The 19099-nt window shown below is 39.0% G+C and overlaps 2 protein-coding genes across 2 annotated transcripts; both read left to right on the forward strand.

Annotated features, from left to right (window-relative positions):
- The first annotated feature begins 9207 nt into the window (after positions 1 to 9207).
- Positions 9208 to 12574, forward strand: LOC115742961 (N6-mAMP deaminase). The gene is made up of 11 exons (XM_030677528.2): positions 9208 to 9648; positions 9845 to 9915; positions 10528 to 10619; positions 10694 to 10753; positions 10858 to 11091; positions 11189 to 11265; positions 11371 to 11440; positions 11557 to 11670; positions 11761 to 11827; positions 12004 to 12108; positions 12181 to 12574. The coding sequence occupies exons 1-11, from the start codon at positions 9572 to 9574 to the stop codon at positions 12321 to 12323; spliced, it is 1110 nt and encodes a 369-aa protein (XP_030533388.1). The 5' UTR covers positions 9208 to 9571; the 3' UTR covers positions 12324 to 12574.
- Positions 12575 to 13791: 1217 nt separating this feature from the next.
- LOC115742882 lies at positions 13792 to 14082 on the forward strand. The gene has a single exon (XM_030677404.1). It carries the CDS (start codon positions 13792 to 13794, stop codon positions 14080 to 14082), a length of 291 nt encoding a protein of 96 aa, XP_030533264.1.
- Positions 14083 to 19099: the final 5017 nt, after the last annotated feature.

A 19099-nucleotide genomic window follows, 5' to 3' on the forward strand; every position in this document is an offset into this window, starting at 1 on the left:
CTGAGAAGACCATAGAACACAAGACATGCACAATACCAAAACTTACGTATAGCCAAGCAGCAACGGCGTATATCCCGGCCATCTCCGCCAAAAATGCGTCATGTTCCATACCAAGCTCGAGCAGTCTCTGTCGCTTCTTATTCAGCTCCGCCAAGACATGCTCCATCTCCGTGGAGGAAGTCCGCAAGAGCCACAGGCTGTTGCGCAAGTAGAAGCAGCCGAAAGCAAACATGACGAGGACCAGCGAGGTAGGCATCCACCGGATGTCGCAAGTGATATATGGTGACCTTGAGAGGGCCAACATCTGGGCCAGGCCGACAAGGTAGAGTAAGAAGTTCAGGCAAGATCGGAACATGATGCCGTTGATGCTGCAATTGAGCTCCGTCATTCTCTGTCCGAGACGGCTCGTGCTTTGCCGGAAGCATGAACACTCCAGATGGTGGTGAAGAGAAGATGAATGTGAGAGAGTTTAATGAGGAGAGCTAGACCAACATCCGACGACCAGTGCTGATCTCTGGCTCCAAATCAGTTATAGGTATGGGTGTCAATGGGTCGGGTCAAGTTTCTACGCTACCTCGGCCCAACCCGAACCATAAGGGTCGTGTGTTCTCTCTGACCCGACCCCACCCGACCCCACCCGAGACGCATATGACGCGAACTGAAAACTCGGGTAGGGCCGGTTAGGTCCGGGCGGGCGAGCTTTTTTCCCTCAGGGTAATGTCTACACTTTCTTCCCTCCTCACAAATGAGCATGACAAAACTGCTACATCTTTTTGACTCGACAAATAAAGGAGTTGATGGCTACATAATACGTGCTACCACCAATGAAATGAAGGGTGATGAAGTTTAATGTTCAGACATGAATGAAAATTCAAAAATTTGAAAAGGCATTTGCAGACCCACTTCTTCCAGCTAATTGTGAACTACAGAACTTTGCAGATTCAATCAATAAGGGTATTTGAAGCAGTGGTATCCTGATGATGAATCAAATATAAGGTAGTCACTGCATGCATTAGTAATAGTATGCTTGTCATCAAGGTCTTTAAACTAAAGCGAGGTTTATGCCAGAAGCTCAGGGTTAGGAAGCAGATACAATGCAATTATACAATCACAGCTGTAAGTTTTCAGGAGAAGCAACTTCTAAGAGTCTTATGCTATCTACCAATGCTATGAGCTTGGCAACCAAATGAATGGCAATGAAATAGTTCTACTTAAGATTTCATTGTTCGAAGAGAATGTGAGAATTACACTGACAGCATACTATCTCGTGACATCATGAAGTAAGATTGTGTGATTGGCCCCAAAATGCGACTTAAAAATACCGCAATAATCTTTCGTTCGTAATTTTCTTCGAAAAAGGGCGCAGCAACTGTAGGGAGAGCATGCATGCGTGCGAGAGGAAAATGCCGCACAAGAAATAATATTTCAGGTGCTAAAATAGCAATAAATTGCGACAGAAGCTATCGTTTGAATGTTCAATTGAGTCCCTCCTAGTTTCTTAATTCATTAATTCATTGCTAGAAGCTATTTTTCATTGCAACAGTGGGTAGCTTTGCATTTACAGAAATTTATGCTCCGAAATGTCAGTGTCAACATTCAAATGTTATGTATAGACACATACACGGGATTTTGCTGAATAACATATGCATGACCTGCTAGCAGATATTGCAAAAAAAAAAATTAGTATTTCACATGTACAGGTCTACAATCAAAACATGCTCTGATCAGCCGTAGAAACTCAGAAGCTGGATAAGAGCAACATGTCATAATCAGCAACTCAGATGATTATTTTTTGAAGGAAAAGGGAAATTTGCCTGAACTTCCAAACTTCCAAATACTCTGATCAGCTGTAGACCCATGCACGTCTCTTCTATGCAAGAAACAAGCGTCAACTATTTCATCCGACATTTTCACAAACACGTCGTGAGCAAGAGAAGGCAATATGGCACGAATCACGTCATGCTTCAACGTCGCTCGGGAACACAAATTAGAAAGAGGGAGGCAAGGCCCATGACCGAAGAGCGCAGCGAATGCAAGAAAACAAGCAACCCGGAACCAAAGAACGGCAAATCAAAAGGAGGAAGAAAGCAGCCACACTACACAAACAGAGCAAAGCAAGTCTCGGCCTGCTGATGTCTAGATAGAAATTTGAGACAGGTTAGCACACGGGTCAATGGTTCGTAATCTTGTGAAAGCATCTTAAGATAAATCCTTCTATGATGTGAAGAACCATCGCTATATTAAAGTCCAAGGTCTTCTCTTTTTTTTTTCCTTACAGATTGAGTGGGCCATTTCTATGAGTAACAGTCAAAGAACCACAAATTTCACAACGTATCTTTTTGAACCTGTGGCACTGTGAATTAAATTAAGCATCCATTTATGGAAATTTTTGGAGATTAGAATGTTACAAAATTTCAGCCGCTATAAAGCTTGCGGGGAAAATGTCACGACCTAAAATTCGAAGACTCTAGGCTAATGGATTATCAAGTTAATTATTTAACTAACATAATTTAGACTCTTTCAAGTTCATACCAAATCGCAACTTAATATGCAAAGATATTTAAATTGGAGTTGCCACTAATCGTTTTTGGTAAGTCGATTAGAAACCTAAGTAAATTAGCGGAAGAATTAAATTACTTCTACGAGCCGGAGATTCTAAGTCCGGGGACTTAATTACGCTATATTACTCTAACGCCCTTTCAATACCTTTTTATTTCATGAAAATGAATTTTGTCAAGCAACATTAATTGATTTTAACCTAAGTCACTAACAAAGGTTATTATGCGATTGCATAGTCAATTAATTGAACATCCGTAAGTTAAGGTAATTGCGGGAAGCATACACCAAGACAAATTGTTCTCACTTTTGAATTTTTGCTTTTTAATGGGATAAAGACTAACCTATATGCAATGCATGAATTTAATCTAAGATGCAAATGAATTAAATTAAATGCAAGGAAATCCTAAGCATGCATATGAAATTAATTTAATTAACTACATGACTAATCTAGATGACATGCAATTAAATGAAACTAATGTACAAATGATGCTACGGTCTAATTAAATTGACTACATGACTTACGAATTAATTGAAGACCTAAACATGCAAATTCTATGTGATCTAAACCTAGCATGCAAATGATATAGCAAGCTTGTTTTAATTTTGTTTTTTCGGATTAATGATTGACTCCAAATAAAAATATGCCTAAAGATAATTATCTTACATACTTTAGGGTTTAAGTTTGCCTAATCCCCAACATATTAAAGATAAATTATTTTAGACATGAAAATCTACTCAAATATGCTGATTCTATCGTAGAATGCAAATCTAAATTAACTCATTCTAAAATTAATAAAACGTGCGAATATCTACATGATTTTAGGATGCAACTTTGTCTAAAATACAATGCAATATTTTTTTGAATTTTAAATATCATGCAAGAGAATATTCATTGTAAAGATATTATGCCAATAAAATCAAGTGGATATATCAACCGATCTTTGAAAATATTTCGCGAATATTTGAGTTAATCTTTAATTCGTAATCTTACGATTAACAATTGAACTCAAATCGTTGCTCGTGTGGCAAGTTACAGATTAGCAGATTTTCCTAATCGATCACATTTTGAAAGATTTTTGATATCTTGAGTATCTTCAAGAAATTTTCAAAAAAAAGATTTTGAAATTGTCAGATTTTATTCCAACCAAATCTTTCAAACTAGGCAAGTCATATATTGCACAACAAAAATTCCAAAACATTCTATTTAGACAAGCAATCCATCAATTTAGGTAATCGGATATTGCGATATTCTAAATCAAGCAACGAAATTTTAAGATATGCATTCTAACATTCAATCCATGCAAAATAGGTAAAACAATATTTAACACATTCAAATTAGGAAATATACCTAATATCGCAAGGATGTTCTCCAATTTGACCGCAAATTTCTTTGAAAAGGCTTGGGAATCTCTTCGTTCGAAAGTTCGTCGGCTTGGTGCTGGTGCGAAGGAACCTGCGGAGCCTGGTTTGGGATTGGAACAGCTCAGGACAGCGGATGGTGATGCTGGACGGCGGTTCAACGAGCCTTCACAGTAGGGGTTCATCAATGAATGAGATCGTGGATTTCATCCTCGCTAGTGCACGTCGGTCTTCTTGTAGGGTCGGGAGCATGCAAGGCGAAATATTCACGAGTCAAGGAAAGGCTCGTTGGACTGATCTCCTCTCTCACGGCAAATCTGCAAGAGAAGCACCGAAGAGGAACAAGACCTACGTTGATCCCTTTTTTGTTTTTTTCAAGTGAGAGGACCCTTCTTTTGTCAAAGTCAGAGTACGAAGATCTGTGTAAAAGAAGTCTCGTGCTCTCCCTTGTCTTTTCCTCTCTCCCTCTTTCTCCGAAAACCCTTTTTGGACGAATCCCCTTTCTTTTAGTTTCCCGCTTTGCTCCCCCTAAGTAAACTGTCATGCACGAATATCACGGGACTATGCTGATTCTCTCGAATCTTGATCAACAGACTAAAGGCTTCTAAATGAATTACGGGCTTATTAATCAAATTCTAAACCATTCGATTAAACCCGTCAATCGTCGACCCGATGAATATGCAAAATGTATGGGGCCATGTCCGCACGACTAGCTCAAGTCTGTTTCTATTTTAGGTTCAATTAAATGCAAAATGCAATGCCCGAATGACAAAATTAAATATGAATAATGACTTAATTATTATTATATATATTTTTTTGTAGGAACTAAAAGTAATTCCTGATTTTTTTTTTTTTGAAAAAGTTAATGACTAAAAGGATAGCCAAAATTTAGGTGTCAACAGAAAATTACTAAAAAATGTCCTAAACCTATTACAACTGTGTCAATTCAGACTTTTTTTTTTGTTGTTTCAGTCTTAAACATTTTACAATTAGCCTAATTTAATATTTCAAGTCAATTTTTACCGATTGACTGCAACTATCCGACAACATATTTATTTTTTCTTTTTCTTTTTCAACTCTTCCATCTTCTTCCTCCAGCCGATCGCTGGATTGGCGATCGGCCAGAGGCGACGACCGACGAGGTCGACCTCGCCGACCTCAGGAGAAGCTTGCCTCACTGGCGATCAACCGGAGGAAGAAGAGGGAAGAAAACAAAAAAGAGAGAATGAAGAAGAAAACAAAAAAAAAATTATCGGTCCGACAGGATGCGTTTGTGAATGTACAATCTATTTTCTTTTTTTTGTCGCCAAGCACAACAGAAGACATTTTCTAGACATCGCTCACTTACCTAACTTGCCAACTCTACAAGTCAAGAATTTTCCCAATCTGAGATAGTTCAACTAGGATCATATACAGATCTCGCCATAAATATATGACAGACGATCGAACCCCATATACGCAAACTAGTTATCTTAGGACATAGGATTTCACCATCTCAAACAATGGTCCGATGGAAGTTGTGCGAACATCGAATCGACACCGATGGAGAATTGGGGAACAGGGAAGGTTCGACCGGCGATAGCTAGGCCGAGAGCGGTGTGCTGTGACGGGACGGCCACGACTCTATGCCCTCGGACAAGATCGGCTCGAGCAACGATCAGCAACTTTCGTAACGTCTCCATAATCGCTCGATCCGAGCAGCGAAAAGAGAACGACGAGCCTGTGTGCCAACACTTTTTCGAGACGTCGGAGCGGCAAGCGATGGCAATTGTCGTGGATGAGGGCAACTCAGACTGTAGCGAGCCGCGCGGCGGACGATCAATCCCCGGAGTGAAGGCGACGGTGGTTTGGTCCGCGGGAGAGAGTTAGAGAAGAAGTGTGATGGTGGATGCATTAATGGTGCAATTGATGGAAGGATTCTTTCATGCAATTGACCCCGCAATTTTTTTTTTGTTGCAATTTTTCATATAAACATTTTGCGTTTTGACCCCACTAAAAATCTAATCCGACCAATTTAGCCCCACGTCTTGCCTGGAAATCTGATTGGTCCTTGCCGGTGTTCTGAGAAGTAAACGTCAAAGGAATCTCGATACCTTTCGTCGGTAGTATATACATATACAAAAAGGTCAAAAAAGTCGCACACGTCAAGCATTCGCAAATTCGATTTGGGCAAGTATACTTTTGAAGTTCAAGCAGTGATCACTGACCTGTACATAATTATAATAAAAACTAGGGTTAATACAACGAAAAATCCAAAATTAATATACCTATAACAAATTTACCTCAAATTATTTTTTTAACCATAAAAAACTCCAAACCTGTACAAATTTGATAAATTAATCTTGAACTATTTTTTGACCATCAAAAACCCTAAATTGGTACATCTGTGATAAATTTAGCCTAAACTAGTTTTTTTTATCACAAAAAACCCCAAACTTGTATGATTGTGATAAGTTTGCTCTCCGTTAAATTGGATTAATACCACGGAAAATCCCTAATTGATACACATGTGACAAACATAGGGTAAAAATCATAAACTAGTACTCCCGTAAACTGTCACGTGTCATTTAACTCAGTAATTTAAAGGTTATATTTAATGAAATATAACGAAGGGTAAATTTGTTATAAGTGTATCGGTTTGGGATAAATTTATCAAAAGTGTTCCAATTTAAGATTTTTTGTGGTCAAAAAAATAGTTTGTGATAAATTTGTCACAAGTGTACCAATATAATATTTTTCGTGAAATTAACTCTAAAGACTATGTTCTTGAATATTGTAAGAAGTTTTTTTAAGCCTATTTAATTTAAAACAATCCCAATTATAAAGGGATAAATCACACATAGCACTAGAGCAGCTTGTAATAAAAACAGACAAAATTATCCAAAAACTCCTAAAATTATTTGATATCATGCCACCGGCCGATGTTCACGTCGGCGATTTTCGGCAAAAATTAGCCGAACCGACTCGATTAGTAAGAAGTGAAAAAAAAAATTTAAGATTTAATTAGCAAAATTAAAAGGTTTAAATTGAATTGGCAAAAAGTGCAATAGATTTAGGATTTTTTGGATAATTTTTTTCCATTAAAAACTGTATACTAATGACCTTGACGCACTCATTGACAAAATCCCTTTTCAAAATACTCACTATTGGTCTAACAAAGCCGCACGTCTTCCCTTCTTGCGAATTGCACAGCAGTTTCATGTCCTCGATCATATATTGCGACACTTGTATTAGGTTCCGCTAATCAAAAACTCGTGTCCCTTTGTGCATCGTGATCGATGACCCTAAGTTTTGAAGTTATATTACAAATATTGACAAAATCACGGACCCGACATTCGGAGGAGGTCGGGGGCGGTGGGGGGCCTTCCTCCGGTCCGTCACGACGGTGGGCTCGGCCGCTTTTCCGGGCGGAAAAGGGATGATTAGCCAAAGTGAATCGGATAGGAGTTGGTACCAAGTCAGTGTTTGGAGCGTTGATCGGCGGATGGAGTGGGTGGGACGCCGTTAATGGAAAGCGAGTAAGTTCTATAAAAGGATCAAACAAGTTTTGTTTTCCTCTTTTCCTAATCTCCTCATTGACTTCTCTTCTTCCTTTTTTTACTTCATTCCTGCTCTCCTCCTTTGCTTTTCACACCTACTCTTATCTCTCCTCCAAGCTATAAAATTCCAACCCGGCATTATGATTTAGGGATCAAAATACATCGGCAAAAAGACACCTCAAGTGTGAATATTTATGTACGGTGCTTACTTTGATATAAATATTTTTTCTTGGATCACTTAAGTGCCATTTTAAAAAAAAAATGATTTTTTAAGTTCCAAATCCAGTGAGGTCACCTTAATTTCTTGCACTTGGTATTAAAGTGATCGCTTTTCTCCGATTTGACACTAAACCGATATTTTTTGAATCACTTAAATGTCAATTTTTTTGAAAAATGATTATTGAGGTGCCAATTCTAGTGAGGTCGTCGGAATTTCTTGATGTTAGTGCTAAAGTGATTATTTTTTCTCCGATTTGGCACTTAAGTGATTCAAAAAAATATTAACACCAAAGTGAGCATTGTACACAAATATTGACGCTTGATGTGTTCTTATGCCGAAATACACCAAAAAAATAAACACTCCGAACCAAATTGAATTGAGAATTTCAATTTGATTTCGCGGTTTGTACCGAATCGTGCTTAGCCATCCATGTTCCCTAGCCCACCCCGAAAAGAAACTAGGACAAATTTAGTTAGTTTTCATGTTCCAATTGAACACTTTCCATTTTGAATTATTCTCAAAGGAGAAGATTCTTCTTTTAACCAAACATTTGTGGATACAATCATAATCTTACAATAAGAACAAGGGATCTTTCTCCATTAGTCTCCTTGCCCCTCATTATTCAAGAATTAGAAAGATCCTTTTTCAAGTTTGAATTTGTTCATTTGAAATCTGAGTTCTTTTGCTTCATTTTTTTACTTATTTTTTTATTATTTTTCCGTCTTTTTCTTTGTTTTTTTTTTTTTTTTCGTAACTTCGGGCTAATTTCTTAAATTCCATGTTGAGGTGCGACCATTCTTTTCAGATTTTTTTCGTATCAACTACTTCAGCTATTTTTTTTCGTTTGTATATTTACAAATCCTTTTGTATATTAACTAATTCATAATCGAAAATTCTTTTATTGTGATTGATTGTTTCTTAATGATATCGCTTATAATTTACGCAAATAAAGTCTCACAATCTCCTGTAAAATTCAGTTTTTAACTTTACCAAAATACTAATGCAATATATGACCAAAAAAAAAAAAGAAATACTAAGGCAATATAATTAATTTATGTTGTCTTTTAGTAGAATGGAATTGACAAGATAAATCCAAAGTACTATAATAATAAAATATTATATCAATAGTACTCTATATTATTTTTATCTCAATAAAGAACAAGACGTATTACACTTCTTAACTTTTTTTATTAAATAATTAGCAAGAAAACAAACCTTTGCCACCTCATCTTCTCATTGGACAACGGGCATTAGGATTAGGAAAATAATTTGGAGAAGATGGAAGAAAATCGAATCGAATCGAATTGAGTCGAACTGAAATAATATGATTTGGAAAAGTACGAAATCGAACCAAACTAAAAAAAAAGAGGCTTGAAATAAAACCGAATTAAATCGATAATTTCAGCTTGTCTCGCTTTGAAACCGAAACGAGTTAGTTAAGCGCGCGAAGGATTCATAAAAATCAAAAGAAGGGCGCACGTGGACAATAGAGACAAAAGATGAAGAGAGAGGGAATCACGAATGAGATTCGCTCATTTAAGACGAAGTTGTACGAGAATTTTGTGGCATCCCTCGGTCCTTGGATTGGACTTGTGATGCATGGCATGGCTGGATCGGGTACGAAACTGGATACCCGCCGAATCTTTGCGGGCCCCGAGTTCCGATCTTTCCATCTGGCCCTTTTCGCCGACCAGGACCACCTTGAATGCCATGTTGAGCGCCACCTGCCTCCGCCTCATTTCTCAGTGTATTTTAAGCCCCAATGAGCAGGAGTTGCACGCCACTCCGAGTTGTATAAAGAAGACCCTTTTGGCCTTCGTCAAGAGAGAGGGCCAATCGCGCAGAGAGAGAGAGAGAGAGAGAGGAGTTTCTGTAGAGTTGGGAAAGGAGAGACATGGAGTCGTTTAGGTCGATGCCGAAGGTGGAGCTGCATGCCCACCTCAATGGCTCCATCAGAAACTCAACGATCTTGTGAGTGAGCTAGGGGGTCCTTGGGTTTTTCTTGTGTTTGATGCCTTCTATGTGTTTGATGTAGTGCCCGGCAGAATGCAGAGTTTGAACTCCGGACTGCCCTGGCCTTTTTTTTTTAACTGTTCCTACTGTATTTTCGGAGTTGTATTTTGATTGTTGTTGTGGAGGAGTATTGATCTTGATTTTGCACTTGCAGAGAACTTGCTAGAGATTTGGGTCAGAAGGGCGTCATTGATTTCTTGGACGTGGAGCACGTCATCATGAAAAGTATGCATTCTAGTCTGTTATTCTGTGTTTTTCTCTGCTTTGGTGCTGAGGACTTGGAGGGAATAGAGTCAAAATTTGAACTTTGAGTTTTCGAGTAAGCCCGTGGTAACTGCTATCAGGAAATTCTACTTTTTGTACGCGAATTCAGCAAAAGATTTACGGAGTGATGCGACTAGGTAGAGCACCTTGTGCTGAATATGTTATGATGTTATGCGAATTTGACAGAAAATGCAACAGAAAGAATGCTATTTGGTATGAATTCAAAAGGCCAGAGACTAATAAGACTGTGATTGAACCATACTGTTAACTGCTATAGATGAACCACAACTGCTTATTGTGTAAGCACATTGAAAATGCAGGAGAGTCCATGTCCACGATCATGACATGTACTCATATACATGGTCTCAGTGCACCTTTCACTGACGTTCTTTCTTGGAACTTGCACCTGTTACTGGACATGGAATGGGCTCTTGTTTCCTAAGAAGCTATGGCAACAAAAGCAAAGTCTTAACATTTAGTCTGGTCCTATTTGCGATGTCTATCGTCTACAGCTTTAATGGAATAATTGATATGTTGACACAATTTCTATTTCTGAATTTCTTTGTGGTTTAGATGATCGTTCTTTGGTTGAAGTGTTCAAATTATTTGATCTCGTTCATGTTATTACAACTGAGCACTCGACCATCACGAGGATTACTAAAGAAGTAAGACCATTTAGCCCTACCGCGTAATCTCTTGCTTCAGATAACGCATTTTTCATCAATGCTGTTCCTCACAGGTTATTGAAGATTTTGCTTCTGAGAATGTGGTCTACTTAGAGTTAAGAACAACTCCAAAGGTGCTTACATTGTACTTCAGTTCCTTTTTATCTCATATTCCAGGAATGACATATTATATTATTGTTATATGGAGGAAGTTACTGAACATCTTCATTCTGTAAAGAAAAATGATTCCATAGGAATGAGCAAGCGCTCTTACATGGAAGCAGTGATTCAAGGTTTGAGAGCCGTTGCTAGCTTCGATGTCCATTTTGTACCTCAGACCAAACAAGTAGCGAGTTCCTTCAATTCTCAATTTATGGAGAATTCCTTAAATGGATCTGCTAAAAAGAAGATTTATGTTAGACTTCTTCTCAGCATTGACCGCCGTGAGACCACCATTGCTGCATTGGAAACTGTATGTTCTAGAGTCGTGTGCTCTTTGAGGTGTAAGTTACTCATTTTAGCATCAAATTGCTTCGCAAACAGGTCTTAGTTGCAATCAGCTTTTGTAGGTTGAGCTTGCACTGGAAATGAGGGATGTTGGAGTAGTTGGTGTAGATCTTTCGGGGAACCCCACTGTGGGAGAATGGTAATTGTTCCTGAGGACGCTTTTAAGCCGACAAGTTCTTTCTGATTCTGCATTTATCTTGTGACCTATAAATGGCCCTGCCATGACTGCTCTTTTTATTATCAGGGATACTTTCGTCCCAGCACTAAGTTTTGCAAGGCAGAAAGGTCTCAGAGTAACTCTTCATTGTGGAGAGGTGCATTTGTTTTTCTGATATACTTGCTCCTGTATCTGAACTTGTCTTTTTTGCTCTTTCCACAATTAACATTTAATAGTCTTCAACAAGTGGCTTTTGTATGTTAGTGGTATTAGGTACCTAATCGGAAGGAGATCCAACAAATGCTGGACTTTGTTCCTGAAAGAATAGGGCATGCTTGTTGCTTCTGTGAGGAAGACTGGAGGAAGTTGAAGGCTCTTAACGTTCCAGTGAGATACTCAGAACCATTCAGTTTGTAAGTGACAGAATGAGCTTCATGTTTGAATGAACTCTTAGTGGTATGCTTCTAACTTTTGCAGGTAGAAATTTGCTTGACTTCCAACGTCATGACTCAATCTGTTTCTTCCATAGATGTGCACCACTTCGGTAAGTTTTGAGCCTCTTTGTCAACTAAAAGATGTTCATCTAAGTTCTTGTAACAATCTTACTTGGATTGAGTGTGTTTCTCATTGCGTGCTTGCTTTTAAGACATTTCTTTTGGGATTTGTAAGCATGGGCATCTCTTATTTGTGCGTCATGGCATTGAGTGCTTGTTTGTGCAGCCGATCTATACAGGGCACAACACCCTGTAGCCTTGTGCACCGATGACACGGGTGTCTTTTCCACTAGCCTTTCCCAGGAATACAGCCTGGCATCTTCCACATTCGGTGAGTACAATCTCAACTGTGCTTTTAACGAAGAATTAAGACCCCGAGCTAACGCTTGCTTTATCTGAAAAGGTATTGACAAGGCAGACATTTTCGATTTAGCATACAAAGCGATTTCGCAAGCATTTGCCGATCACAAAGTGAAGGATGAAGTGAGAAAGATTTTTTCATCTGCCAAGGGTCAGGTTTCCTCCATGGATCGAATTGATCCATGATCTCTGCATATGCAAGACAACCCCTAAGCTCTAACATACGGGTCCATCTAGAGAGCGATTTGACTGCCTTAGGCCCCAAAGATCCCCTTGTTTTGGTTAGTCAATTGATGCAACTTGGACAGTTCTAGGAAGTCTACGTTTAGCATGGCTCAAACCTCGTAGGACGTTTCGCCATTTAATAACTGTTGCAGGACAATGCCATTCGATCTTAATATGCTGTTACTAGATTATAAAGAGTGTCTCTTTCCTTTCGTTTTGGTTTCTCTTGCATCGTTATTCCGATTTCGGTGAATTGATGAATCGGGTTAAACGTGGATCATACCATGCGGCTGCAGCGGTGGCGATCGGTGGGGGTGGGATGGCGGTTGGGTATTCAGGTAGTTTCTCAAGCTGAACATTCCATCATTTGCCTGTTGGAATCAATCAGTTGCAGGCTGAGCTGCACAATTTAGTCAATGAAGATGGAGAGCATGAATCCATATGATTAAGTGGGGAGTTAATTATTTCCGTCACTATAGTCAAGCAACTTTTATCAATCGCCGGCCTACTGGGTATAAAAATGAGGGTTCCTAAGGAATCATGCTTGTACTAAAGTGAAGACGTTCCACATGATGAAGCCGAAAGCACCACGAGCAATGAAAAAGAATCAGTAGGTGGCAGAGACAAAACCCCACACAAGGGACCAAAGACACCTTTTTTTCCCTTTTTGTGGGTCAAAACCAAAGACACTTGAGGAAGCAATTGATTTGTTTTTTTTCCCATTAATTTTTTTCAATTTTTTCTACTTTTAAATTTTATTTATTAATTAACTTATTAAATTTTCAGACCAACTAATGACAGTGAAATCTTGCCCCTCTCTCTCTCCATTTCTCAACCCGAGACTATGATGGGGGGAAAAGAAGTTTTACCAAACAAGCAAAATGACTTGGGACACCAATCGAGCCGAGAGAGATATTCGTTCCTCCATTTAGGCCCCCCAGACCATGTTCCTATGTAAGGAATTGATCTAGAAAATTTACTTCAAACGCAACCCCGACAAAGAAAAATGCGCGACGGATGGCTAGGTAATATCGACGTTAGTGCTACCGATCCTCGAATGTTTTAACCGGGATGTGACTGAAATTTACTTATGAGTTTTCTATAAATTGTCAACTCGAAAAGAAAAGCGACTATGGCTTTAAAATTCACAAGGACGGCAAAATATTTTAACCGGAAAACATGGATGCTCTGATTGCAAACGGAAGACATAATGGGCTAGAGGTCCAAACGTTGTAGAATCTCATAATGACAATGCAAGCAAAAAGGCATAAAAGCACCAAACAGGAACAATCTGCCAACCCAAGACAAAGACTTCTGATCTTTATCACGTTTCTTCCTCCGCACTCCCAAAGTCATCAGATGCAAAATATAAAGCACAACACCCAAAGGGTTCTATTCAGTCTCCGACTCCGCTGAAGATTGTCCTGACATGGCCATGGTGGCTCCGGTCGCGATCGGTACACGGGGCACGGTGGGCTCGCTCGTGAGGAAGGAAATCGAGTATTTCAGCAAGGTCTGCGGTACTAGTTCGCAGGTGGAAGAGGCCGATTCGAGGAGGGGGTATTTCAGACTCGGTTTTCGGTTCTTGGCGGCGTCATGGAGGAGGAAGAAGCGGCTCGTGCCGAGGATATGCTCGGCCGTGGAAGTTGCCGAGAGGAGCTACGGGGTGAGGAATGAAGTCCCAGGTTTCAATTACAGGGTGCTTAAGGATGAATTATGAGGAGATTCTGGAGAATCGTTTCAAGCCAATCCTAGTTCGGTTAATCAAGCTGCCGGCAAGTTAAAAGAAAGCCACCATCACTTTGTTCCTGGCGGCATTCACTGTGGATTTTCTGATCCAAAACCATTCTTCTTGTCTTCCTATTTCAGAAAGTCATCGGTTCATTCACATGACTTTAGTAGGATCTTGCTGATTGTATAGCTACTTCACAAACACTTTGCTTTGTTTTCTGAAGTGTCGACCCCACCGGTCGGGATTGCTTCTCTTGAGATTCGATTCGATTTGATCCGATCCTAGCCCATCGATCCAGTAATTTCGTCATGTCATTAGCAATTCTCCATGAGATGATTTCATTTTTGAGTCTCGATTTAATTAGTAAGTTCCTCATTTATACGGTAGGTTTTCACCTAGTAACGTAAATTAAACATGACAAAACGGTAATTTTGCTATATTAATGTAATATTCCACGTACGTTAAACTAATTACAAATTCATATGTAATTAATATCTTGCCCGCGAGGTCAATAAACCTTATTTGATAACATATCTTTACTTAGTAGTTTATACCGTACATTTAACTTTTCCACGATAACTTCTAAACATCAATAAGGCATCGTTTGTGTCGCGACCTCAAAAAAATAAACAGGTTAATTTTCGGGCTAATGGATTATCAGGTTAATTAATTAACTAACCTAACTCGGACTCTCCCAAGTCCATACCAAATCGCAACTTAAGGTTCAAATAATTAACATGCAACGTGTTTTAAATTTGGAGTCGCCACTAATCATTTTCGGTAGGTTGATTAGAAACCTAAATAAAATAGCGGGAGAAAACTATCTTATTTTCGCGAACAGTAGATTTTGAATTCGGGGATTTGGTTACGTCAGATTTCTCTAACGCCCTTTCGGTACCATTTTCATGAAAAATATTTGATTTGGCAATTTTGATGGATTTTACTTGAAATTCAAAGATGCAATTTTTTGGTTTTTTATCTTCTTTTTTATGAGAATATAAAACATTGAACTTTGTGCGATATACACCATAGATGATTTAGAAAGAAAGAAAACGCAGCCAAGCACGAGTATTTACAAAAATAAATTAACATGTAATAATGCTAAAATTTAGAACACGTGGCATGTCTAAAATAAACAAACAAATGTTCAAACCAAACGATTACATTTTTGTAGATCGAGATGGAAAAGATTACCTTCTATTACACAAAATCTTACTCACATACACGTTATAGTTTCCTTCAAGATGTCGGAGTTGGAAGAACGCGGTTTGTCGTCGAAAATGGCAAGCAATGGCGTTGTTGGGTGGCGAGAGGCGAAATATGTGTCGGGACTCGTCGAAGATGATGCTCGACTAAAACTCTTTTCTTCACTCTCGAATTTTCTCTTCGATTTTTCTCAAGAACTTTCTTTTTCCTCTCTAAAAATTCCTCTCAAAAACTCTCTCAATTCTCTTCCACTCCCCCTTCCTAAAACTCTTCTCAAGAGCTCTCTACCTTCTCTATCACCAAAATTCTCCTCCTCTTTTATAGGCAAAGTTCTCCATCCTTCATTCTTCATCTTCACTTCTTCACCTTCCATTTCCATCTTCTCTTCTTCATCTTCATTTCTTCACCTTCCATTTTCATCTTCCCTTCTTCATATTCATTTTCTCTTCTTCATCTTCCCTTCACCATCTTCCTTTCATTATCTTCTCTTCTTTATCTTCTCTTCATCACCTTCCCTTCATCATCTTCCCTTCTTCATCTTCTCTTGGTATTTGCAATGCAGTCCCCGAAGTTTCAAGTATTTGCAATACGGTCCCCGAAGTTTTAAGTATTTGCAATACAGTCCCTGAAGTTTCAAATCTTCTCGGTGTATTTTTCCATCCCGTGCCTAGTCTAGACGCATGCTAAATTAAGTGTTTCGCTTGCCCAATTATATGCCAATGCAATGTACGCTAAAAATAAATATGTGAGATGATTTTTTATAATTTTTATGCAAAAAATAGATTAGTCAAAATTTAGGCGTCAACAGCTGCCCCTCTTTGAGTGGAGGCTCGTAGAGGTTCCGCTCAAAGACAAAATTGAATCCTAAATTTTGACAGTGCAAATTATGGATGAACTTTTTGGCGGGAGTTTTAATCCCATTTTTTTTAATGTAATGAAGTGATGCATGATATGCAAGACTGTAAATAACATGTGTCATAATTCCTCTTTTCCATGTTAGAGAAACTCGCACATGGATCGCATACAAGAATACCTGTTTTACCAAATTTCTCGTAAGCTAATGGTTCTCTTAATTTCCAAGCTTCTTTTTGCGGATGCAAGGATTTTAAGGTATTTGGCCTATCTGTTATCAGAGACTTCTCCCTAATGCAAGACAGCGCAAGATATGTGTGTCGTTTGAGATCACAAGAGCTACGTCGTTGTGAGTTGATTAAATGTCGAAATCGCCGGTGCATATGTCTTCACGATTCGATAAGGGGAACCAAAATCATAAGAGCTACGTCGTTATGATTTGGTTTGGATCAAAAATATGGGTGCTTATGTCTTCATGATTTGATAAAGGAGCCGAAAATCATAAGAGCTATGTCATTATGAGCCGACTAAAGGTCGAGATCACCGGTGCATACGTCTTCGTGATTCGAGACCGAAATCATAAGAGCTACGTCGTTATGATTTGATAAGATGTCAAGATCGCCGGTGCATATGTCTTCACGACCTGACGTAAGAGGCATATTGCCCGAATTGAACAATATTTGATAGGAGCACCATCGAATGGAATCGATAAGTACAAAAGGGGCATATTGCCCGGATTGAATCATAACAACTATCATCGAAGAGTTGTTAATTTGAAAAGGGGTTCGGAAAACTTACCGGGTTTCTGAAATCGAAATCATAAGAGCTACGTCGTTATGATTTGATAAGATGTCAAGATCGCCAGTGCATATGTCTTCACGACCCGATAGAAGAGGCATATTGCCCGAATTGAACAATATTTGATAGGAGCACCATCGAATGGAATCGATAAGTACAAAAGGGGCATATTGCTCGAATTGAATCATAACAACTATCATCGAAGAGTTGTTAATTTGAAAAGGGGTTCGAAAACTTACCCGGGTTCTCCAAACGATTAATCAAGGAACGAAACAGATTGCTCGTATCGTACACGGTAGGCATTTGCCAGCAAAACTTGCTCATTCAATAATCCTTGGATGAATTTCGAGACCTTGGGAGGGAACTCGAACATCGGGAATGTATTACCTATCATGGAATGTCGGAGGTAACACGTGCAAACATATTCAACAATGAGTATAATGCAATAACTCATACTATGGTTCATGCATAACCATTCCGTCAAGTTTGCATTACCAATTTTGTCCAGGGAGGTTCTCACATTACGAATACCTCGAATGTGAGCTGAATGGGGGGACTTTAGTCCGAAAGGGCTTTCTCTCACTCTCGAGAAAAGCTATTTATCCTGTCTGCAGGATTCAAGAGAAATCACTCAATCTTTCCATCATCGCATTCGATAAGGATCCAAGTAATCTCGCAATTGATACGACCGAGCCGATCCGGAGGTCTTGATTAGGACCGTAATGAGAGCTAGGTCAAAGGTTTACAAAGGGGACTCTAGTTGAGTCAAGGTCTTGAAATGAATTTCTTCATCATGCTCCCATTTACAAGTCAAGAGCCCCGCAAAAAATGAGAGAGAAATAATCTTGCTCGAACTTCTTCGAGTGATGCTTAAAATCATTTAACTCTACGTTAACTCAAGTGTCCTAATCGAAGAGACTTTGGAGGGTTATAACGTAGGCTAGGATTGGGGACCGAGGAACGAAAAGGCTCGTTTTGGCTCGAAATTAAATGAGAAGGGGCTTGACGTTGGTGATCATCGTCGACTAGTCACCGATCTTGGGCTTCCGGAAATGTCTTGAAAAGAATTCCATCATTGAATGAGGGATGATAGTTTTCTACTGAAAATTGCACTTTGCAAACCGATTTCTTGGAGAGTCTTCTTCACAACAAGTGTCCGTCAAGGATTTGCAAGAGACACAATGCAAACATGTACATGGAATTTACAACTTAACATGCAAAAATGTACATTCAAAATTCAGAAGTACTTTACAAATGAATGTGCATTGGCCTTACTTTTGGTAGGCACTTTGCTTTTCCTATGCTTGAAATTTTCATATGAGATCGGCCTTTGCTTTTCTTACTCCCGACTCTCATTTTCCTTTTTTCTCTTTTTTTCGAGAAGAGATTTCTTTTCCTTTTTCTTTGAGAGCTCTTCGACATCTCTTTATTTGTTTTTTTTTATTTTTATTTTTATTTTTTCGAGAGCGGGCCCTTCTCCTTTAAGCTGAGTTTGCCTCTCCTTTTTTTTTTACAATCCCATGATTTTGAACTAGGAATTACAACAAACATAAACATTTACAAAGAAAAATTATGTAAACATAAAAAATCTAGCATACAAGAAATGATTCCATTCGGGAATTCTCTGTTGACCCGACCATCTCCAATTCTAATCCTTGGGAAAATGCTATCTTCGTCTTTGGAATGAGCAAATGATCACCAACGGGGGTTTAAGAAATGAATTTGCAGGCTCAAGTGGGCTATGCAAAGAATGAAGTGTATAGGATAGAGAAGTGAATGCTCTTCATCATCCTAAGACACTTGAATTAAAATTCGAGTATAAATGCAAAGAAACACCCGAAGATTAATGTTAGTCCGAGCAAGAAAATTTCTAACCATTTATCTCGTGTTGCTTCTTTGGAATTAACTCGTCGCGGACCCCGATGTGGGGTGGTTCTTGACAGGGGTAAAGAAATGAAACCACCGCTCAAAAGGGGTAATCAATGGATCACCCGTAGTGTTTGGGATAGAGAACTGAATGCCTATGTCATTTCGGTTATCGTACCTTTTGCGAGAAAACCTTTTACCTTGTGAAATGCGGAACTTAGCCACCGTTCAACTCTCCCGAAAAATGGGACGTGTTTGGAAAAGGATTGCCTTTCATCATCCC

The sequence above is a fragment of the Rhodamnia argentea genome, chromosome 9 (genome assembly GCF_020921035.1).
Source record: "Rhodamnia argentea isolate NSW1041297 chromosome 9, ASM2092103v1, whole genome shotgun sequence".
NCBI lineage: Eukaryota > Viridiplantae > Streptophyta > Magnoliopsida > Myrtales > Myrtaceae > Rhodamnia > Rhodamnia argentea.